This window comes from Drosophila ficusphila, unplaced genomic scaffold, assembly GCF_018152265.1.
Source record: "Drosophila ficusphila isolate 14025-0441.05 unplaced genomic scaffold, ASM1815226v1 contig_174, whole genome shotgun sequence".
In the NCBI taxonomy this organism is placed as follows: Eukaryota; Metazoa; Arthropoda; class Insecta; order Diptera; family Drosophilidae; genus Drosophila; species Drosophila ficusphila.
Genome location: NW_025064066.1, coordinates 228,192 through 251,918, shown reverse-complemented (window position 1 = coordinate 251,918; position 23,727 = coordinate 228,192). Strand labels below are relative to the sequence as shown.

General features: G+C 40.6%; 4 protein-coding genes across 4 annotated transcripts; 2 read left to right on the top strand and 2 right to left on the bottom strand.

Moving 5' to 3' along the window:
- Window positions 1-2,503: 2,503 nt before the first annotated feature.
- LOC108090013 (ctenidin-1) lies at window positions 2,504-3,017 on the bottom strand. Its single transcript, XM_017188514.2, has 2 exons — window positions 2,892-3,017; window positions 2,504-2,824 (listed from the first exon to the last, which is right to left on the bottom strand). The coding sequence occupies exons 1-2, from the start codon at window positions 2,901-2,903 to the stop codon at window positions 2,537-2,539; spliced, it is 300 nt and encodes a 99-aa protein (XP_017044003.1). The 5' UTR covers window positions 2,904-3,017; the 3' UTR covers window positions 2,504-2,536.
- An 889-nt stretch (window positions 3,018-3,906) lies between these two features.
- LOC108090064 (serine-aspartate repeat-containing protein I-like) lies at window positions 3,907-4,454 on the top strand. The gene is made up of 2 exons (XM_017188571.2): window positions 3,907-4,016; window positions 4,080-4,454. The coding sequence occupies exon 2, from the start codon at window positions 4,124-4,126 to the stop codon at window positions 4,379-4,381; it is 258 nt and encodes an 85-aa protein (XP_017044060.2). The 5' UTR covers window positions 3,907-4,016; window positions 4,080-4,123; the 3' UTR covers window positions 4,382-4,454.
- LOC108090063 lies at window positions 4,079-6,100 on the bottom strand. Its single transcript, XM_017188570.2, has one exon. The coding sequence runs from the start codon at window positions 5,955-5,957 to the stop codon at window positions 4,896-4,898; it is 1,062 nt and encodes a 353-aa protein (XP_017044059.2). The 5' UTR covers window positions 5,958-6,100; the 3' UTR covers window positions 4,079-4,895.
- Window positions 6,101-12,456: 6,356 nt separating this feature from the next.
- LOC108090007 lies at window positions 12,457-17,747 on the top strand. The gene is given in 7 exon segments (XM_017188507.2): window positions 12,457-12,913; window positions 13,205-13,741; window positions 13,831-13,911; window positions 13,914-13,975; window positions 14,034-14,247; window positions 14,466-15,784; window positions 15,903-17,747. Coding segments are annotated over 7 exon segments (4,458 nt in total). The 3' UTR covers window positions 17,691-17,747.
- The last annotated feature ends 5,980 nt before the right edge of the window (window positions 17,748-23,727 follow it).

Here is a 23,727-nt window from a genome sequence, read left to right as displayed (position 1 = left end):
TCATGCGCCTAGCTTTCAATACTCTTACCACTTAAAATTTTAGTTTAAAAAAAGGTGTTCACGCAATTTTGCTAATTTTAATAAACAAAGGCTTAAAAAGTATTTTAGAGTATCAATTACTTTAAAAGCTGATATTCATATTGTCACTGTAGAAATGAGTTTTTATAGTGTATTTGAATATTATGGTCAACCTATAAGCTACGTTTTTCTTTCTTTGAAAAAAGGCCTGATAAGATTATCAGTTGCACTTCGATTTAATTGAAAGCCTCCCCATATTGGAACTACAACTTGTAAGCGAAAAGATACTTTATTTGATAAACCACATCATGGAGAATCAAAGTCGGGAATATTGTAAGGACCGTCTTTCGTAGGAGTTGTGTGGAGACGAAAGTTATTGTCGTTTTTATAATGTCGACTTTCAATTGGCTGCCACGTGGCGGGCTTAGTTCCTCCGGAACTTGGGCTTTGGTCTTCTGCTGCTGGGGAGCAAGTAGTAATTCCATTGGAAGTTGTGCATCTGCTTAAAGTGCAAACTCTTTCTCCAAATTTTCTGGAACAGGATACCTGGTAGGTGAACTTATAGTTCCCGGATTCTTTGGCTGTGGAAAAACCGATGAGCCACAGCGCTATATATGCAACCTATAAGTAAACAAGTAAATATTTTTTCAAAGATTATTTTGCCTCTCTTGACTACTCACCAATAATTTCATTTTGCTAATACGTGATATTATTTTAGCGCTTCCCTTTTAAAGCAGAACACTGATAAGACTATGTTTTTATAGCTATATACGAGAATATTATATAAAGAAAGCAGTGAAATGCCTAGATAAATATTGTTATAAAAATATGGTGACAAATGTTTTTTTTATATGCTCGCCTGAAATATGAGCAATTGTTCTTATCTCTTATTTGTTCCTGAAAATTGATTATGTTTATATATTAAAAATGCAGATTATTCATTACTGTGCCCTAGAGCAATTTTATTTTAAATAGACTTCAAAAAATATCAAGAATTCTTTAAGTCGATGATTTCGTATTTATTTTGACCAGGTCTAATGTTTACCGAGTTGTTTTCACCTTGTTGTGTACCATCAGTTAAAATGTGTCCATGAGCCTCACTTTGTTTTTCTTGGCTCTGAAAGTTGGCTAAACTTATACAGCCGGGGATCATTAGCACACCTTTGCTGCCGGGAATCGGTAGAACGCCTGCATGGCTCGGAATTAGAAGAGTTCCTCCGCGAACAGAAATCAATTCGGAGCATTCACTGTTAGAAGCGGAAATCGGTTCGACGTTTTCTGAATAAGGCAGTGGTACATTTTGCGGCTTTACAGTTGCTAATACTTTTCCAACGTAGGCAATTGGTAGAGCTCTACCAGGTGCGGAAATGGGCATTGATTGACCTCCTACAGGTAGGGAATAACCCCGATTTCTAGGCACCGCACCCCGGAGATAAGATCCTTCAACAGCTTGTCCTCTATTTATTCTCCATGTTCCTTCATTTTTGGCAGAATCGGACAAGACACAAAGTATGATAATCTACAAAAGTAAATTTAATTTTAAATTTAAAAAAGTAAATTGGTGCTTAAATGGAATTCAAATTATTGCTGTCTACCAACCAATAATCTCATTCTGAATGATGCTTTGACTCTTAAAAGCAAAACGATTCTACAAAGAATATATAAAATAAAGCTCAATAAATAGGATTGGTCTGGAAAAAAATAATATATGGTGACGCCACGTATTTCTGTTTTACAAGCCAAGACATTTTCGTAAAAGCATTTCACTTATGAAAAAAAGCGTTATTTCTCTTTGAAATCCGTTAAATAAGATAACAGTATATTTATTAATAACGATTAAATATTTATTATAAACACAATCCAAACCGTTTCCATATCCATCTGTATGAGAGCCGCCACTTGGAACTCCTGGCCTAGGATATTCGGCAACGGGGTACGGCCAACGTCCAGGATTGTTCCAACCGCTGGGATATTGCCACGTACCGGGATAGTTCCAATAGCCAGGATTTTGCCAGCCTCCATATCCGCCATTAGGATGGTGGTGTCCCTCGTGACTTGGTCGCCCGTTTGTTCCAATAAACACACCTTCTTCATAAGATCCTCCACCGCTTCCCTCGTACAGTTCATCTTGAGGTCTCCGGCTGTAGGCTATTGTAATTGCCAAAGTTACAATAAACGCTTGCTGTGAAAAGTTGTATTATAATTTTTAAAATTCATTATTTTACGGGAGCTATTTACTTACTAGCAATTTCATTTCAGTTGTAGTTACAAATGTACATTGCTATACGCAAACAGATTGTATTTATACACATATTGCTTGATACTATATATTGATGCGCTGATAATAAGAGTCTTTATATGTTGTATATAAAATAAACAGGCTCCGCCATTGAACACTTCCAATCTTAAAAGACCATTTCGTAGAACTAATTAATCTGAAATCGTACTTGTTTGAAAATATTGAGAAGGAAAAAATCGGCTGAAGTAGTTTTCAAAAGCTTTTATTAAATCGATCCATTTAGTAACGTCCGCCGTGTCCTTGCTGGCCGTGACCTCCCTGTCCAAATCCTTGCTGGCCATGTCCTCCCTGACCGAAACCTTGCTGGCCATGTCCTCCCTGACCGAAACCTTGCTGGCCATGTCCTCCCTGACCGAATCCTTGCTGGCCATGTCCACCCTGTCCAAAGCCTTGCTGGCCGTGTCCTCCCTGTCCAAAGCCTTGCTGGCCATGTCCTCCTTGGCCATGTCCTTGGTTGCCACCATAACCACCGGCCAAGACCACGGCGATCAAAGCGAAGAAAACAATCTACAAAATGTGAAAACAATCTATGAGGTTCCTTTCAAAATACTTCTCAATATTTTAAAACACTTACGAAGAATTTCATTTTGGTTGATTGATTGTTTACTCTGTTGAAAACGATCTAATTTGTTCAAAGCTAAGCAACTGGACTTATATAGCAAGCAGGCGACGATTTTCAGAGGGGATCACCAAAACAAAGTAATTAATTCATTTTGTTTTCGTTTTCGCCTATTAGTTCCAATCGAAATCTATATACCCCAAGCAGAATTTGATTGTCATATTTGTTTAATCGTCTGCCGTGAGACGACAAAAATTAAGCGACACATTGACAAATCTAAATTGAGGTCGGAGCTGAGGGACCTTTACCCTGATCTTTATTTTTTTAGTTGTTTTGCTTCTTTCAAAGCTGATTGGCTAAGCCCTGATTAAAAGTATTGTGATTAAACGTAATAATTTTTGTAGTATAGTTTTTGGCGTCTAAGTGTTTAGACGTACTAGTTTAAAAGCATTTTCTTAGGCTGCTTGTGTATATTATTAAAGTCAAAAGATTTTTTACATTCTTGTTACGGACAACATTATTTAATTGCTTAAAGATTATTTTTATAATTGTGTATTTTAAATTATAATTATTATAATGAACGAATGAATGATTATAATTATAAATATAAAATTATTATTTTTTTTCTATATTTATTTATTAAAATCTTACCTTACTTTTTTTTAATGGTGGGGTATAAAAATTGTTATTTTTAAATAATATATTATCATTATTTTTTTTTTTGCATTTTAGCGTAGCCGAATTCAATAAACACGTTTTAAGTGCGTGTATATATAACAGAACCTTAGTTCTATTGCTGGTGGATTGCTAAGTCTCCTCCTAAACTGTTTAATCTCTCAAAACGGCTGATACGAGATTAGGCTGGATTTCGAAGGGTTTCCCTGCTGTACTCGGACATCTAATCAGCGCTCAAACACGAAATCCCAGACATTAGGAAATTTGTTTTTTTTTTTTTTTTTGTTTATTTTGGGTTTTAAGGTCAAAATAAATAGCCTGCGCTTGGGTCTGTCTGCTCGTTGATAATAGTTCGGCTTGTGACGACACAAACTGATTGCCGGAGAGTATAAAAGAACCAAGGAGCCCAAAAGTATCTATCATACCAGAAAGATCTGCCGAAGCAACAGCACCATGAAATTTTTGGTAGGTTCTTACACATATTTTGTAACGAAAGTGACCTTAACAATTTTCTAATTTTTGTCACAGATTCTTTTCTTTGCCCTATTCGCCGTGGCGTTCGCCAAGCCCCAATGGGGTGGTGGATTCGGGTGACCAGCAGCAGCAGCAGCAAGGCGGATTTGGAGGCGGATTCGGTGGTGGATTCGGTGACCAACAGCAGCAGCAACAGCAAGGTGGATTTGGCGGCGGATTCGGAGGTGGATTCGGTGATCAGCAGCAGCAGCAACAGCAAGGTGGATTTGGCGGCGGATTCGGAGGTGGATTCGGTGATCAGCAGCAGCAGCAACAGCAAGGTGGATTTGGAGGCTGGTAAAAACCTTCCCTTCTAAAAACACAATCTGACCAACACCTTAAAAGAAAAAAAATTAACAAATAAAACTATGGTATTTTTATGAAACTGAATTTAATTTTTTCATTTTCAACGAAAAACGTCCTTATAAAATGAGGAGTTCTTTAATTATCACAACGATATCTGATATTTTGGAACTCAGTATGAAACAGTTTACAAAGAGTAAGAAATAGTTTTTAAAGTTTTCATTAACCCGTAGGACAGGAAAAAACAAAAACTAAAAATAGCTACTCTCAACCGAAGGCTGTGTAGAATTGTTATTGAAACGAATTTTTTGTTTAAATTTACAAACTTCCAAATATTCAAGCAACTTAAGTTGTATTACCGGTGTAAAACTTTTTATAACAGTGTAAATGTTTTCCAAATTTTCACAAAAATTTAGTAGTTTTTTGTATTAAAATATATAAACAAAACCACAAATTGGGAATAACGTGCTTGGAAAGTGAGAACAAAAAACTAAATTCATAAAGAATATTTGGTCACTCAGGATGTAGCTAATCAACGGCCTCCTCCGCCGCCGATTTCCTTGGTTCCACCAGCTTTTTCCGCCCGTCTTCCAGATCGATCTCCTCATTGCTGGTGGTGGGGACCTTTCCCTCCCCCTCCGAAACTCTCAGCTTAGTGGTGGCCTGCCAGGCTCTGGTCCATGGCAAGGACATCAGCGACATGACCTTGGAAAGGCCGTGCTGATTTTCTCGCTCTTCCCGTTTACTTCCGCAGTTTGCTGCCTCTGTTTCCGCTTCCGGTAGCTGGAGATCCTCGCAGCAGAGCATGGAAATCAACAGATGTTCGACAAAGAGGCCGTGATGCCGCCTTTCTGTTTCGGTTTTTTCCATTTCCTGCCACCGCTGCTCCTGCTGATCGATCAACTTCCTCAAGAGAAACCGTTCCGGTTGCTTTTTGGGCAGTTCTACAACAATATTCTTGGGAGCCCGGGACTCCTGACTGTTGGTCTCCTCTGCTAAACCCCGGTTGGGGGGCATCTGGCGATCTGAGTTCCATGGGACTGTCGGCACATGGAGGACCAAATCGTATCTCCTTGAAGGACGCACTGGCTGCTGACCTTGCTGCTGCGGTTGAGGGCGTCGCCTGGTAAAAATTCTTCGGAGTGGCGGCGTTTCCGGCTCGAATTGGTTGGCAAGATCGATGTGGTTGAGCAGGAGATGGCGCGACAGGTTCCGAATGGCCACCAACTCGATGTCCGGCAGGCAAACGCACATGGGACACACCACATAGGCTTCGGCCAAGCGATGTTGGGCACAAACATGCTGAATAAACCGCTTGGCCGTGTATCCAAATTGGCCGCAATAAGGGCAGGTGAAGCAATTGACCAGGTGGACCAGCTCTGGAAAATCGCCGCCAAGCAGCAGAGCTTGCGGATCGTCCCGGTCGAGGATCAGCTGCATGGGATGGCCAAACCGATGCTCCTCGGTCTCCACCCGCTGATCGTAGCATTCGCCGCAGAGGTCATAGTTCACGCAACGCAGGCAGCGGAAGCGGCGACCGCGGAAGTCCCACCTTTGGCAGCCATCGCAGCAAATGTTCCGGTGGCCCATTGCTCCCGTAATTGTTGATCCTTGCGGCCACTTAGTCCGGAGTGCATGCACTGAAAAACTGATCGAAAAACACAACGGACAATGGGTTTTTGAATTTCTAAAAACCAAGTTTAAATAATGACATTTTTCTCATCGTGTATTCGTACTGGCATCTTAATCTGATTAAAGAAATCGATCCCCTTTTTGTCAAAAATAAACATTTTCCTGTTGTCATAATGTATGTTTAAGACACTCAACACGTTTTTATTAAAGTACAAAAAAAAAAAAGTTCTGTTTTTATTTTAGCTTATTGAATTTGTATTTCTTTTGTTTTGAATTTCTTTTACATCCATATAATGGGAAATTTAGAAATCATCTAACATATTGTTTGTTTTGTCAAAACATTTATAATAAGTTTTGTACTTAAGGTATTTCCCAATCATCGCCGCTGTAATATTATTTATCTGCCCAAATAATATTTATCACCCATAGGATGTGTTTGCAAAGCCGTACAAATATGTATTCCGATAAGAACCATAATTACTTGTGGCAGTCCCAAAACCCAAGCTGCGATAAGTTTTATTTTACAGCGACGAGACAACTCAATCCGCTGATAACAAATGTGTACTTAAACATACACGATTAAAAAGTCTGCTATTACTATCAATACGCGCGTGCCTGGCAGTGGAATATTTTCAAAGTTTACTTTCAAAAATCTGCAAAGGAAAGGTTATGTTATGCTTTACAATATTGTTTTGCTTGATTTTAAATTCTAACTGAAATAGTAACTAAAAATCCAATTTAATGCACCTAAAATAAGACGGGCTTACACAGTTTTAATTGGCTACCTAGACAGCATTGGGTTAAACCCATCGGTTCTAAATGTAACCGTTGTTCCTTTCGTGGTGTTCTCCGACTATCTCTTTCTCTCTCTCTCTTTATGACTCTCCATCTCGCTCTATTCTTTTCAATTTTCCAAGCTGGGTGCGCGGCAATTGTAATGGAAGTCTTCCGGTTTCATTCACCTCCTTCCTTGCAGCACTCCCCTTTTTCGGCAACCATTTTGTGCACTTAAAAAAAAAACATAATTTTTTAGTTAAGAACTCGACAAATATAGAAAACAAACTTCTTTAAAATTCAAATTCAGAAGCAAATTTTTTTAATTCAATCAATATTAGCGGGTTATAATATGCAAAATGTGGTTTAAAGCTTTATCATAAAATAAAACAAAATTGCTATAATAATTCTCTGGGAAATATATTAAACATTAAAAGAATGTTTTTGCCAAGTGTATGCCCAGTGCTCCTGTTTCTGCACTGGTGTTGGTAATTATTTTATGGAGTGTGGCGGACGGGACGCAATCTCTTCGCCTGGTTATGTGTGAATGTAAGTATGTGTGTGTGTGTGCGTGGCCAACTTATGTTTACCAAGTGCGAAAGTGGAAACGTGCTGCAAACATGAAGTCCTGCCACCACCCCCTTTTTTCGCCCCACGACTGCCTCTTCCCCAGTGTTTTACGCTTTATAATAGAATTTGAATACAATGGCATTGTAATGAAATGTGCAGCAAACGATGGTCTACAGACGACGGTCTACGGTCTGTAGCAAGTCGAGTTCTGCGGTTGCCTTTGGACTCCGGCAAGTTTTGCGATTGCGATCCTGTCGGTTCTCCGCCGGCTGTCCCGTCCCATTTCCTTGCCAAGTACAAGCCAAACAGCTGTTCCGCCTTTGTCTGTCTGCGCGTGTAATTTGAGTTGGTAATTAAAAGTAAAGCAAAAGGCAAACTGCTGCAACTGCCGCACATCAAGTTGCCACCTCACACGTATGTCCATACGGTCCCTAATGCGAAAGCAGTCCTCTAAGTGCGCCACATTGCATTTTATGAGAAAATGTTACGCTTTAAGGTGTCCTGTTTAAGTTCTTTTTGTGCAATAGATTTTGCAATTGAAATACAGAACACAAAAACATCCATTAGTAATTTATTCAATACAACTTTATTATTTAAAAATCTTTAAAAGAGAATACCAAACAGCAAGTCAACGAAACTTGAACTTCGAGACCGGTCATCTTTGAGATAAATGAGCCATTTCAAAACTTTTTTCTTTTAAATACCAAATAAATGACCGAAAAGTTTACGGCTTCCTAATAGTCCAAAACGTTTGAAAGCCTAATTAGATACGGCCAAAATATTTTTTCCTACAATTTAAGAAAACCCATCAATCAACGCCTGTCGACCTTTGTTGATTAGTTATCAATTAAGCCTAATTGAAATTTTATTTTCATTAGCCGTTCAAAGGGTGTCGCTGGGTCCGCTTCAATTGTGCTAATTAATGGCACGACTGAGAAATTCCCATTGAAATCTCACAGCTATAAGCGATTTCGAAAATCAGGCCCTAATGAAAATTACAAGGCGCTGCTCATTTAAATTGTAAGGTGGAGTGCGAGGGATGGATTTTTCTAATTGCGCTTCGCTTTTCCTTTTGCCGGAAGCTGTCAATGAAAATTCGTTTCTCGGCCTCCTTTATTTATGTTAATTCGTTTGGCTCAGTTTTTTATTCTTTTTTTCATGCAGCGTGACGATATGCTCAATTGCTTTTGTAATCAATCAAAGTCAAGAGCGCAAAGCGTTACTTACATACACATATTGGTGGGGCGATAGAGGAGCACATCCTGATGGGTTCGGGGGCCAGGATGGGTTGGAAAGTGCAGCCAGGATTCCGGGGGGCGGAAACTGGATTGTCATGTGTGCTCGCGGGTCTCTCGATGCTAGATTCTCGATGCTCGATTCTCGATGCTGGATGCTCTTTGCTCGTATTTTGTGTTGGTGTTTGACGTGACACTTGAGCGACACTTGAAGCCCGATAATTGATATTGTGCAGGCTGAGGATGGGCTCACGGTTGGTTTTCCGGATGGGCGCTACGGATGGAGTGGGCGTGGCTGAGTGCCAGTGTGCGGCAGTCACGGATTCTTGTAATTGTCGCCGACACATTTTCGTGGTTTAGTTGCGTGCCAGTGGCCCAGATATATCTAAAGGATGCCCGTCAATCAGTGGTTCAGTCAACAAGGAATGTTTGCTCAACTGATAAGGGTATACATAATATCAATACTAAAATCTTACTTAGTAAGCGAAAATAGCTTTCTTTGTATTTATTTGTAGAAGAAATAAGTTTCTTTAATGAAAATGCTTTTACTTCCATTTGTCTGATTTGTATGGTATTTAACTTACTTCTTAAATTCTTAAAACAAATATCTAATGGAGGAAGTAAAACTTTTTCCCAGCAACCCATTAATTTTGACTCCAAGAAGTTGAAACCTAGAGAAAATTGCCTTCAACCAAAAGTTTGCTTAAATTCGAAGCATTTGAAGACCGTTTCTTGAATCTGGTCAATGTGCCAACTGCCGCACACTAAGTGTCAACTTCACGAACAGTGACCTCCTCTTTCTGCCTCCCCCGCCCAGAAAGCCACTAGATAATTGTTAACCATTAAGTCGCACCGCAAATCAAGTGCAGCAATTGCAACTGGACTGCAATTCATTTGCGGCATGGATCATTAAAGGGCGCAGGGGCCGAGAACTTTGGACCGGAGACAAACCGCACGCAAAGTTGCCAACGTGGCCGAAACAGACGTCACCGCCGAAACCAGTCCGGGCCAAAACAAACCGAACTAAAGCCAAGCCACCATCCACCATCCATTCCCTCTGGCCATCGGAAAAGCGTCAGCTGAAAGTTTGTGAGCATAAAGAGTTTTCCAGCCAAGTGATGGATGGAGTGGTTGAGCTGGCAGGGTAATGGCTACAAAAAGGATTGCAGGACGGTTTCACGCTGCTCTCGCATCCATTAAGCATTCAATGCCAATCCGGCGATGATAATAACGAGATTGGAGATGATGAGCGGCATGGCGCTTTGAACTTTGCCCGCGGGAATATAATGACATGCGTCGCAACTATTTCGCACTTCGAATATTTAATGTACAGCATTTCGAAAGCATTATCTGTCATTAGTGTCAGAAATTATGGCACATCCTGTGAAATCCTTTTAATTCCTCAGCCAGCCGAACCCTTTCCGGCGACAAGTGATAAGTCGATTCAGTTAATAAAGTCAGGCCGGCAAATGAGCAGATACAGGGCTGACATCTATTAGACGACTGCGAGACACTTTTCAGCCTGCCTGCCAGACCATTCGCATTAATATTAATTTATCAAGCTGTGAAGCAATACGTAAACGTATATTATTTATGAAATTTTATTATTTTTGGTAATTAATCCACGCTCACGGGGTCTACGACATTTTAATTAAAGCCAATCCAAAGCCGCACTCAAAGTGAGCCCCCATGAAGAACGAAAAAAAAGCTGGAGCCCCAGTCGAATGCCTCTTGAAATTATTATCATCACACCCACGAAAGCAAACAAGGGTAAAAAAAAGAGCATGTAAAGAAAGCAAAAGTTTGGCGACAATCCTGACGCACTTTTATGGCACGGCTTTTGGCAGCGAGTGAAAATGAAGATACGAGAAAGTCCCGACCCGACCCCAACTTGGTATCAGTTTTATGAGTGGAAGCAGCTAGAGATGGCAAAGGAAAAACTATTTAAACTTAGAATTTAAGGTCAATGAAAAGAATAATGCTGATTATAGAACAACTCATTTTGTTCTCGTCAGAAAATTTTATAAACATTTTTGTGTTAATCTTAACACTTTTTTTTAAAAACAAGTTTCATTTAAGTTTCAAGCGGGGTTACAAAATGTAGAGCTCAATCCAAAATTAAATGCCATAGGTATTTCCATAAGATTAAACTTTAAAATATTTTGAATGCATTTCTCTATTCAACCGCAACTGAACAGATTGAAAGCTTTCCATTTTTTTATTCCCGTGCATATGGTTTTTAAGATCTCTGATTTCTTGGATTTCTTTTTTTAAGGAGCTTCCATCTCTACTGTGAAAAGTTTGGCGTGTGAGAGAGTGTACTTTCCTGCTTAAAGTATGATTGCAAGTGTGAAAATATATATGCTAAACGTGCCCGAACGCCCCGCATCGTCTTTGCCGTTGCGCTTCATGCGTTTTTGTTTTATGACGCGGCGACGTGCTCGGAAAATGAAAAGCACTTGACGCGCCAAAGTGCTGAACTTGGCGGTCCTCCATGTGAGACCGTCCGCCGGTTCATCAGGCCCCAAACCACCCGACTCACAGTTGGTCCACACATGCTAAATCGTAAAATGCTCCATTCTTCCTCTTTTTTGTTCCTCGACTTTTTTCTTTACTGTTAAAGTTTTCACACTCTATTTCAGGGGTATATAAGGTAGTAGTAACCGGTATTTAAATATATATAACAGAATTATAAAAAATGGATTATAATTTAAAACTTAATTTAAGGTCAGCAAAATTTCATTTATATATTTTAGTTTGAAAATACTTATGTAAAAAAACTCGTTACGTTCTAGTTTTTGAAGATTAAAACAATTTTACAGAATTATATTATAAAACTTCATTTAAGGTCAAAATACATAGTTAAACTCACATATTTTAGTTTGAAAATATTTATGTAAAAAAAACATTAATTCCCAGTTTTTGAAGATTTAAACATTTTTAGGGAATTCAGTTTTTAAGAAAGTACCACTACCTGTTTACAAATTCTTGAATAGAAAATTTTTTTCCCTTCAAAAAAAGTAGAGTATCTTGTGAACATGGAAGACAACCAAAATCTGTACCCACTTTTTTCGTTGCCTTATTTTTTATGCGACGTGCGCTCGCCTGTAAATGGGTTTCTCCTTGGCTTCCATTACTTCTATTCCATTCTCATTTGTTCGAACAATTTAAGAAATTGTCGCCCTGTCTTGCCTTGGCATCCTGGCCATTCCGCATAAAAAACACTATGCATGTGCGAAGTTTATAGTAAATAAAGTATGATTGTCTATTGTCGATGCTCGTTGCTCGTTGTTTTTGTGGTTTATAAAAATTCAACACTCTATTTGCTGCTCGTCGCTCGGTCGCTCCCTCTCAGTTAATTTCATTTGATTTATACGGATTGTGCAAATGGAAATGGGGATGAGACCCGGCATTGAAGTTGGGGTTAAGCCATGTTCTGTAATCGCTCTTGTTGATGACGCTGATTCTGGATGCTATTGTGGTCAATAAATTACCAGCTGTGCAGAAAAGCCTTTCACGCTTTTGTTCCTTTTCACACATTTGAAGTGCACTTTCTGCTTTTTGCATGTGCGATTCGCAATTAATTAAAACAATTATGTAGGCAGCGACACACCAACAACAAAAACAACAGGAAAAACCAAACAAGAGAGCAGTTAAAAAAAAAAAAGAAAATCCGACAAGAAAAACGAAATTTTTCTGCGGTAAAATGTCATGTCGCCTGTCAACCACACATTCCCAGTTGAAGTATTATGCAATTATAAAAATGGAAGTACAGGTCTGGCTGAATTAACGACCACATCAGACAATTCTTACACTTTGCTTCTTGAGTCAAAATAAATCCAAAATGGGGACAACAAAGCAAATAGATTGTGAAAACTATGCAATTGTTCCTGTGCCTCATGACCACATCAATATCGCTAATGTTAATCCTGGAAAACGACGGACTTCAACTAATGTCATTATTGGATGGATCCTTCCTGGAAGCTGACAGTAATTATCCAGACAGCTCTAACATCAGCCTTGGTTCTGGTGCATTGCACCAAAAATATCATACAAAAATGACAGTAGAAGAGGAACTAAGAAGAATTGCGAGCTTATGGGATCCAGTTCTAAACAAAAGCTACGACCCTACTAATTTTAAGGGGTACAATGACACATTTAGGATAAGTAAAAAGTTGAGCAAGAAAGAACACATCAATACCTACCAAAAAATGGAAGACGAAAGGAAACGAATTAAAAGTTTATGGGATCCTGACCTAAATAAAACTTTTGACTCTTTGGTGTTAGAAGACCGTAGTGTTGGAAATCAGAGCGTTGAAAACCAAATCAGAGCAAGTGAGTTAGTACAACAAAATCATTCTAAAAAACTGGAAGTCGAAGAAGGTTGGTATCCCATCCATAATAAAAGATTAACCTCCGTGTATCCCAACTCTTCAACATTGGCTAATCGCAGCTCCCAAACTTTTGACAATTCTAATTTTTCAATGCCTAACTACAATTACGCAAGAGTAAAAAACTTGGAAAACAAAAGTTCCATGAAAGAGCCTCCTTGGCGTAAAAAAAACCCCAAGTATTTTAATCCTTATAATTGGCTTCCAAGAAATTGGTTTGCATTGAACTTACAAGTTTACATGCATAGAAAACCAGTTTATGGCCGAACGTATTCAATTTTTTTGACGATGCCAAGTCTGGGAGACGAAACTTTCGTTCTCAACATTACGGTTTCTTCCCAAGATTATCTAATTGATGAAATAATCACTGCAGTCGATATGAGATATTCTGGTTGGAGCTACACAAATAATTTACGGAAGCTATTGAAAAAGCGGGGCATAAAAGTTTTCCGAGTTCCCTATAATCGTTGTTATTATTACCGCAGTAAAGCTACTTTTTATGCCACGGGACTCAATTATCTTATTTGCCAAGTAAGTGGATTGGAGAGAAGAGATGTTCTATTGGGATACACCAATATGAGATTTGAAGTGCAAAGATCACCGGGCATGGGTTGCGTACCAACATTGGGTTTAGAATTTTGTAAAAATCCTGAAGAGCCGGTAGAGTATTCGCCATGGACTCGACTGGAGTTCTTTGCAAATATCGGAACGGGCTGTCGTACGGTCAAATACGGAAAAATCGAATGGGATTTTTATGATATTACCGAGACCGGTGAGATATAATTGCAATCTAAAATACTGAAATAATTTTCCTTACTGAATAAAATATTATAAGAGATGAACAACGTTTTCTTATTTCAGATCTTATTTGTCATTTAACGAGATCTACGGGCCTTTTGGTGAAGATAAATCCGTACGAGTTGGACTTTCTATACGATCCGGATGCAAAAAAATCTTTATTTTACGCGGAAGAGTCAAAATAAATAATGTCTATACTTTAGCTCGTGTGAGTGGGCAAAGTCAAGGAAAATTTATAACCCAACAGTCTTTATTCGAAATTTTAGTGCTATGTGATATACAGAACCCCCCAAATTGAGCCCCGAATCAAAGGCAATATGCGACGCAAGGTTGATATTCGGAAACCAATTGAGATCGACGGGTCACGAACCAAGGACAGGTTAAGAAAAACCGAAGCCCATGATACTAAGCACTTCTTTTGGGATTGTCGCAGCTTGGACGATCCAGGCAATCGCTATTGTCAATTTCATATGTCAGAGAGTAAGTATGAAATGACCCCATTTGAAATATAGTTAGTTACTGGTAGGGTTTTAAGGTGATGCATTCATCAAGAGTTGAGATTGCAGTTTAGTAAAATTTTTCAGCAGTAACTTGTGGAGAGAATTATGGCAGATTCATAACCACAATCCATTTAAGCTAATTTATTTTCGTATTCTATCTAAATGTTAAGTTATCGTAGCAATAATAACATTTTCTAGAGCACAGCATGAAGTTCCCAGCTAATGTTTTAAAAGAAAATGCCGTCTACGACTACAGTTTAACAGTCATTTCGCAAATCGACCCGCAAAATCGTAGGACCACCCACCAACTGTTGAGGGGAGTCACCACCCGGACCATCACACCTCAGATTATCTGCCGACGCAACTGCAGACTAGGTGTTTACTCTCCACTCGAAAGTGTCCACCTGATTCCCAGGTGCGAGGACTGCCCGTCAAAGATACTGCGATACGAGTGGTGGGTGCTGGTCAATGGATCGCAGCCTCACTTTGCATCGCAGCAAAAGTACCTGATCCTGAAATACGACGAGACGGTTCTTTCCATCCGATTGAGGCTGGTGCTGAGTGCCACGCTGTACGGCGATGCCTTTCACAAGCTGCGCCGAAATGACGGTCCTCAAAATGGCATTTGCCATATCGATCCCGATTTCGGACTCGAGGCCTTCACCGAATTTGAAATTTCCTGCACAGGGTTTGTGGCGATCCACCCCCCAATGAACTATCGCTATGTGACGGCCAAGGGTGTGATCGCCACTAATGTTCCCTATTCACGAATTAAACTCACTCTGCCAGCCACACGCTATGTCCAGGTTTCGATTTGCGACGCCACCCACACGTGTGTAAAGCGAGATCTGCAAGTGGATATAGAAAGTGTAAGATATAGCCAATCCTACTACACGGGTGACATCGAGGATTTAATGGGGCCAGCGCCGCGTTTGTTGCACCATGGCGAGTGGAACCAGGCCTACGTGAGGAGCATAGTGGCTTCCAAGTGGATCGAGAACCCCGAACAGGCCCGACTGGTCTACTCGCCTCTGGGGAAAGTGGTGGCCACGACGGGCTCCCAGTTGGAGCAGCTCACCTCGCTGGCCACTCACATCTTGGTTCAGCTGGTGCCGGTCGACTATCAGGGAGCCCAATTAATGGCAAAGATTTTCAGACAGCTGAGCGCCACTTTCGAGGTGATCCTCAAGGAGCAGGAGTGGCTGCATCGGGAAGCCTACTTCTCCCTGACAGCCATGTACATGTTCTTCATGGGCATTCTGAGCAAGAAATCGGAACGCCATTCGGCGTCCATGTGCAAGCTTTACAATCCGGAGTGCATCAATCTGCGGATCATCGACTTGGAAAAGAACTTTGAAATCCATTTCGATACTATAGTCCTGCTGCGCATCAACAGCTGGATGATAAACACGTGGTATCTGTACAAATGCATCTTCTACCTGGGAGCAATGGCCACCCATCGACATCATCCCTATGACGAGGTCATGACGGTTTCTGCCATTGGCACTGCATATCAGGTAAGGATATTACCAAAAAACAAACACCCAAAACTGTATAGCAAGTGCCATTAAATTCTTTTGATATCAACACCAATTTTAAACCAAGAAAGTCATCACTTTTTGTTCCTACCTCCAGATAAACGTAACCGAGGTAGCAGACAGAGTACAACCCATCACCATGGCCACAATGGACAACAGCCACACTGTCGAGGTGTCGGTGGCGCTGCTCCTGGAACTAAAGGCAGACCTAAAGCACACCGACATTCTCTTCCAGACGATCTCGCAGCAGAATAATCACAATATCTTCTGGTGGTACCCGGAGCCCCTGCCCGCGAGGACCAGTGTGCTAATCGTCCATGCCTTCAGTCCCGAGACGTATTACAAGTCGGAAGAGGAGTCCGTGCTAGAGAATCCGTTGGTATTCAAGACGAACATCACGCAGTTCAACGATCAGTTCGCCTTCACGCGGTGGATGGCCAATGGCAGCATTGCAAATGGTACGCAGATCAACATTTACAGACTGATACTCAACTCCAAGGCCATGTTGGCGGTGCGAATAGTGAGTTGTACGGAGCTGATGTACGTCAAGTTGCGCTTGCACAAGTGGCCATCGTTAAAGGAGATTGAGCAGAGCTCTTGTCACATATATCCCGATATGGGGGGCCGACGCATTTGGCTGTCCAATTCGTGCAAAGAAAGCCGGGCATTTGTCTCCATTCACAGGCCAGGTGACCCAGACCGAGCAGCTAAGTCGCGGATGCGAAGACAAGTGAGCTACGACAACGAAGACCAAGATGATGACGATCGGTTTCTGAACTACTCGATACTGATGGAGATCTACCAGTGCAACTTCTGGAAGAACAGCTCACTGGATCCCGGCTGGAGTGAGGACCACTGCACCACCACTTTTGAGAGTAGTTATGGGTCATCGGTTCAGTGCACTTGCCACACCCTGGGCACCTTGGCCTCCCGGACTTACCCCATCTCAGCGGAGCTCTATGTGGAGTACGTTCCCACTCCCGTATTCTTTTTCTACGCCTATATACTGGTGGTATTTTTTTTGTTCCTCGGTTTGATCGTCGCGCAGTTGGTTTTCTCTGCGGACTTCATTATGGCCCATCTAAGGCAACCTTCGTTTATGGAGTGCGATTCTATCAAGAAAACTCAATCACTCCATCAGCTCGATGGTGGAGCAGAGATACTTCTTGTGGTTGCAACCGGAGCTCAGGAGTTTGCGGGAACCACCTCCAATGTAAAGTTCTACTTCAAGTCACCGCATCGCCAGCAGACATCGTACCAAATCACCCAGGATCCCGGGCGACCGCAACTGTTGAGAAACAGCATCATACAACTGAGGGTGCCCAGGGGTTCGATTTACATACCCACCCGATTGGCCCTGGGCACCGACAGGAATGGCCGGTATCCATCGTGGTTCTGTCGATCCGTGACGGTCGTCGATCTGACGTATAACCATGAGCAGCTGTTCCTCGTGAACGATTGGATTGGACGGCGGCACACGCACTTCATGCGCTCCAAGTACTTTACGATGGGCGGCTATCGGAAGTCCCCGAAGTACACGTGGTGCCAGCGCCTGAGGACCCGAATGGAGCAGCTGTTCGTCAGCTGGTTCATGATCAATCCGATCACGGGACCCTGGCAGAGTAGCGTTGGCGGGGTCGTCCTGAACCGATTTGAACGCACCTCCGTGTGGGTCTGCAAGGCAGCCATCACCATTACGGTGGTCTGCTTGTATTTCGGAAGGAGTACAGTGGAAGTAGTTCAGGACGAGGACAGGCTGGACCAAGATCGACTCAGAATAGACTTGGTGATTTATCTGGCCTTTTGCGGCTTTATCATCGGTTTGTTTGTACATTTGCTGTTCGAAAAGATGATATTGCAGTGGATGTGGCGCCCAGACACTTAAACTTACGTACTTGATTTGTTTTATAAAAGACAATGTTTCTTCTTATCCTAATGTGAAGAAAATTAAAGTAAATTAAACTTAAATAATAAAAAGTGTTCTTTATAATAACAACAAATCTAGGAAATGGGTAACGATTTTGTTGGCAAATTTCGAATTGAAGTTCTACAGAATGGCCTTAGAAGGGTTTTGGCTTCTGTTCTGGCGACTATTTCTGACCGGGCCTTGGCTAATGGATTTTTCCACACCTAATTACCATTACTTAGCCGAAAGGGGCAAAAAACTCAGACACGACGGCGAAAAAAAAAGGTAAAATTGCATTAAAAATTATCGCTTTTTTTTTAGAAACTATGCTTTTGGTGTATTATTTTTTGTAAGTTGAGCGTGTATGCAAATGGAATTTCATAGTCACCATTAACACCTTTTTGCAGTGTCTCTCCTTCACACCTGTTTCTTGTGGTCCCTGCCCTTGTTTTTTTTGTTCGCATATTTTATGTGGCGTTGGGTGAAATTTAAAAAAATAAAAATGCATTTAATTAAATGCCACACAAATGCTGCGAAAAACGGTTTCAACGTGTCATATTTTATGCCAGAAGTCGGGCATTTTTTCCTTGCTGCTGTTGTACTCGTTTCTCATTCTCATTGTCGTGGGGACAGTCGAAAAATGCATTTTCATAACGTTAGTGGGCATTATAAATATGTTAAGTTTCGTGTGGGTTGGGTTCTAAATTGTTTGCCCCCGAGGAATATTTCAGAGGGTCCAAATTGTTTGCAGGGCTAAAATATTTAAACAATTACCCAGCAACATTAAAGTAAAAAAGCTAGAGTATTTGAAGAGCGTCTAGTAAAAAGAATCAAATTAAGCGAACATCTGTTTGAAAGTCCCTGTAAATCTAATCGCAATTTCAATGCGTTTCCATCAACCACTTCTGCATTCACCCTTGAGGCAGTGAAGTAGTCGTGAATCCCCGAAATTTTGGCAACAGCTCAATCTGCAACCAGTTCCGATTTTTGCGTACTTTGTAGTTAGGCATAGATTTGCAGCCTTCATCTTCCCTTCGCCCTCTCCCAATGCCCGGAGTGATTTTTTGTTCGAATGTCGAGGAGAGGATGCAACGGAAATTGTACTGAGGGCACGGCCATTATTCTCCTCGCTCTGCCAGAAGCCCAAGGAGACGAAACTCGCAGCTGAATTTGTCATATTGTAGTTCTTTGGGCAACAATGTCTGCCTGTGTACCCGCTACTCCAAATCGTAAAAACGGGCATATTTGGAATGGCGAATTGCGAATCGGTAAGAGATGAAAACGCAGAGTCGAAAGAATTTGCTTAGGAAACTCCTTTTATCTTCTTGCAACTGGAAAACACCCTCATCAAGATGTAGAAAAAAATATAATTTACTTCTTGTTTTGTTCTAGCTTTTTAAATATAGTAAAATACATACCCAAATAATATTTATGTTTTCTCTTAAATATCTATATTGGTATCTTAGCTTGTATATAAAAGGAAAATTAATTTAGAAATGAATTTATTATCTTAAATAATCTTTAAGGACTTCGAAGTAAATAATCGAAGGTATCTCAAAGTCGTAAAAATCTAGCGAATTTCTTGTCTGATTTTTTCTGGTTATGCGTTTTTCTGTAGCAACCAGCCGACAAAATTGCAGCCGACAGTTTGGCACATTCCCATTTCGAGGAGCTGGCGTAACAACGCCCACTTTTTGGCCACTGTTTGCATACGTGCCCGTTGTGAAATTGCCCGGGCGCACTCCTCAAATCATTGGCCGCTGCCGATGCCACTGCCAATGCCACGCCCACTGCCCCAGTGCCTGTGGGAGCGCAACATGTTAGTGACACAATCGAAATGGAAAACGACATGGAACATGGCAACAATAACGAGCGGCAATAACAAACAACTTTGAATTTTCACCCGGCCATGAGACAGGTAAGAAAACCAGGCGGAAATTGAAGTGTGAAGTGTGTGAGTGGATTAGTTATCCTCAGAACTGTTGCCGTTTGGCAAATTTTCTTCTGATTTGCGGCACTCACTCGTTTTTGGCCGACACCTTTCAGCTTATGCCTGCCGCTCGAGAGTCGAAATCGGGAGTAAAGCAAAAAGATTTGCCCACGGGGCAAACACCAAAAATAAAGTTTTCTGTGCTGCTTAAGCTGCTCAGGCAATCTGCCGAGGATAGCTACCTGCAAGTATACATCGGTGGCAGTTTTCTTCAGCCTCCCACTCGTTTTTCCCCCCATTTCCCAGCGGTTTGTTTACTCTATAGCGACGCGACATTGCGGTGGCACATAGGCAAATGCAGTTGCGGATGAAACTTAAGTTGAGCCGGGCTAAATGTTCAGATTGAGCGACTGTCGGTTGAGCTCTCGCTCAGCGGGATTACTAATCATAATAGAAAGTGGTTTAGTTCTATTAGGTTAAGATTTAAATGAAGTTAAATGAGTGAATAATATTTAATGTTAAAGATTACCTTGCATTGCTAATAACAATAAGACAAGTAGCTCGAAAAACTAATTTACTTCTTAATTACTTGCTTTGTTTTTTTATTTTTATAACTAATTTCCCTAAATTAAGTACCTGAACAATATTATAATTTCTGGATTTCATTTAAATAATAATAATTTAAAAAACGTGAAACTTTAACTTGCTATTAAAATCCAACTTAAGTTATAGTCACAAAAGCATCAATTCAAAGTCATATTGCCCAAACCGAATACGACTGTTCATGTGGAACGTCGTCGGAGTCGTCGTCTGTGGCATTCCCAGTTGAGCAACTTCCTATTCCCGATCCACCGACACCCGCCACGGTGCATTGCACATACGCCGTGTGGTGCAGTTGAGCTTCGTTCTCGGTATTTTGCCTATACAATTTTCAAGAATTCGTTGTGTCAATTGTGTGTGTACCACCACGGTTTCCCTGCCGCCGTCTGTCTGCGCCGGTTGGCTTGTCTAGTTGGCAAATATTTCTTAACAGCCTTAAATTTTGCCTAACAAATTGGCATTTTTATTGTGACGGAGGGCGAAGCGCTTTAAGCCAAACACGAAGTCGTTTGCAGCTACATTCTCGCGAAATTGTGGCTGCTGCTGAAAGCAAACCATCAAGTCTGCATTACATGGGGCGTATGCGTAATTTCGGATGCAGTAAAAATCCAGCTGCAGATGTTTCGAAGCACGAAATTAATTACGGAAAATAAGTACACAGCAACACACACAGATACAGAACACACACACACAGACACACACAAGCGCGGACGCGAACGGAGACTGACGCATAATAAGGAGAAGGACCAACAAGGAGCGGCTCCAGTATAATAATAATAAGTAACAAAAATAAACTTTACACGCTCAAGAAGAGAACCAACACGAGCAAAAAAGGCAAAGGAAGCAATGTGGCAAAAGCAGCAGTGGCTATAAACAAGCATATGCTAAGGCAGAAGGCATAAAAATAAATCCAAGGAACGGAAAACTTTCTGATATTATCTGACTACGCTCACACACATGTCTGAGTGTGTGCAGGAATGTGTGGCTGTGTGTGTTGGAGATCACTCAGAGTTGTCTGGGAATCCATCACGAAGGACTTGTATGTGACAGCTGTCAAAAAGTAGCATCTATTGAAAGAAAAACCTGGTAGGCAAATTAATAAGTCAATATCTTAATTCTTATTAAATAAGTTCATATTCAAATATTTCTCTACTATTTCAGTTTTAATTATTTTTTAAATAGTAATTTTTCTTAGCAAATTAAAAGTAAGAAAAGTCTTCTCCTTTCATTTGTCAAAGTTCGCAGGTTTTCTATCTTATTTATTTGGTTTCCTTTGTCCTGTTTTTTCATCTTGACCTGTTTTCCTTATTCTTATTACTGAGCTTCCCTTTCAAGCATTTCATTTTACTGGCCGAAGGCAAAGGCCAAGCTCAGAGCTTAAACATAAAATAAAGGCAGCAATTAGTGCTAAATAAAGAAATCATAAAGTGTAAATAATATTTTCCCAGCGTAAATGAAAAGCAAGCAGGGAAAGCCACAAGAAGTCTTAACAGGCCTTTGCAGGACAGACGTATTATTTACGGCTGTCATTGTTTTGGCATCCGAAGAGAGAGGAAAACTCTTTGGCCGACAGCTAGCAATCATTTTGCCTGGCCCATTCCGAGCAATTTGTTTTTGAACAAATGAATTGCATATTTTAAATTAATGGTCTAAATTTGTCTAAGCACATGTCCTGACAAAAATGACATGAGCGATGTGAAAATTTATTGGTTGTAAACTTTAAGTTATACCTAATTAAAAGATCGCAAAGTAGGAATAAACTTCTTTAAATTTCTTCAAATTCTTCAACATTAATAGTATTTATGTATTTTGTTTCCTTTCCGACATGTCTTCATTTATTCGACCCGAAATAAATCTCAGAAAGCACATTTGCTTCACAACAAATGCATGCGAAATGCATTTCCTCATGCACAAACTAAATGAATTTATGACTACAATTCACAAAAACTCAATAAAATATGACTGTTAACTGTGAATTTGTCCTCCATTCAGATTGCATGCATAAAACCATCAGGGAAACCACCAAAATAAAAACGGTATGTATATATAAATGTATAAATCTGTAGATGGGGGTATAAGGTAAGAGTTTGTCTCTTGGCTTCACTTGGATTGCGTCGGAGAGGAGGACAATTCCTGGCGGGAATCACGTAACGAAGTGCATTGTTAAAATATAATAAAATTGCAATTTTGCGTTCATGTTGCAATGTGGCGTCATATCCTTTTTCCTTTAATTTTTCACGAATTCGCCATTTCGTAGTTCCGAAAAACTGAAACTATCCAACACTCTGGCACCACCCGGCACTAGTCCTTAGTCCTTTCTGGGCGGAACATCCTCCGCATTCTATGCACACTCCATAGATTTTAATGCAATTTTCTCAATGGCGGGTGGCCCCCAGCCCCCCGAACTCTGTTCGTACGTATGTTTGACTGTATGTACATATTTTTATTTTCGCCGCTGTCACTGTCGCAGCTGCCAAAGTCTTTGTTCTTGGCCCGTCGAGAGTGCGAGTCGAGTGGTGTCGCGTCCGAGTTTCGAGCATCGAGCTGGGGTTCTGGGGGATCTGGGAATGAGAAGCAGGGATCTGGGAGCAGGGAGATGGGAGCTGCAAGTTGGCCGATCCGGGTCCAAGTCCAAGCCCATCCACTCTCCCCGGTTGGTTACGTTTAGTTTGGGACAGTGCTGGCAAATTTCTTAATTTCCAGCTAGTGTTATATATAGTAATGGAAGTAGAAATAGTAGGTATCTTAACAACAGTTATAAAATATTTAGAAGTCAGCTCTCAATAGCTTATTTGCATAAGTCATTGAATAAAAAATCAATTACAATTAATTTTTATTAAATATATAAGAGGCAACATAAACATAAAAAAGACTCTTCTGAAAAAAATGTTGGGCTTTCTTACTATCTTAACATATTTGTTTGAATTTTGTTATTTTCTATAGCTATAAATACACTCACAAATTTAAAAAAATTTATGGCTTGTAATTTTAATTAACACAAATTAATGCCTTATCTTTTGTTAAATTTTGAAAAAATATAAATGATTTTATTGACAAATTTATGTTTTTCAAATTTTTATTTGGCACCACTGTTTCTGGCCGTTGTTGTTTCTGAAACGCTCCTCTTCGGTTCGGTTTGCCTGTTTGGACAGCGTATCCGCTTGCTGGTTTCTCTCCGGCTTTCGCCCATATTTCTGCACTCAATTGTCCTTCAGTGCATTTTGTGGTCGTCGCTATTCTCCTTTCTGCATTGTGTTTGTCATCTCTCCCTCTTAGCCCGAGCTGTAAAGTATAATGCCTTTGTTTGTTCGCGCAATAAAAAATGATTACTTTAATTTCCGAGCCACATAAAAAGGCACGTCTAACATGAGAAATCGCTGTCATTGCCGGTTTGCCATCTAAACTGGCTGCATTGACCATAGACCTTCAAGGGGAAATGCATTAGGGTTTTTGTCAGGCAGGCTAGATTCTGGTTATGGAGGTGTA

Excerpts from the sequence above, each read along its gene's own strand:
- LOC108090064 (XM_017188571.2), top strand. The coding sequence starts at position 4,124 with ATGGGGTGGTGGATTCGGGTGACCAGCAGCAGCAGCAGCAAGGCGGAT.
- LOC108090063 (XM_017188570.2), bottom strand. The coding sequence starts at position 5,957 with ATGGGCCACCGGAACATTTGCTGCGATGGCTGCCAAAGGTGGGACTTC.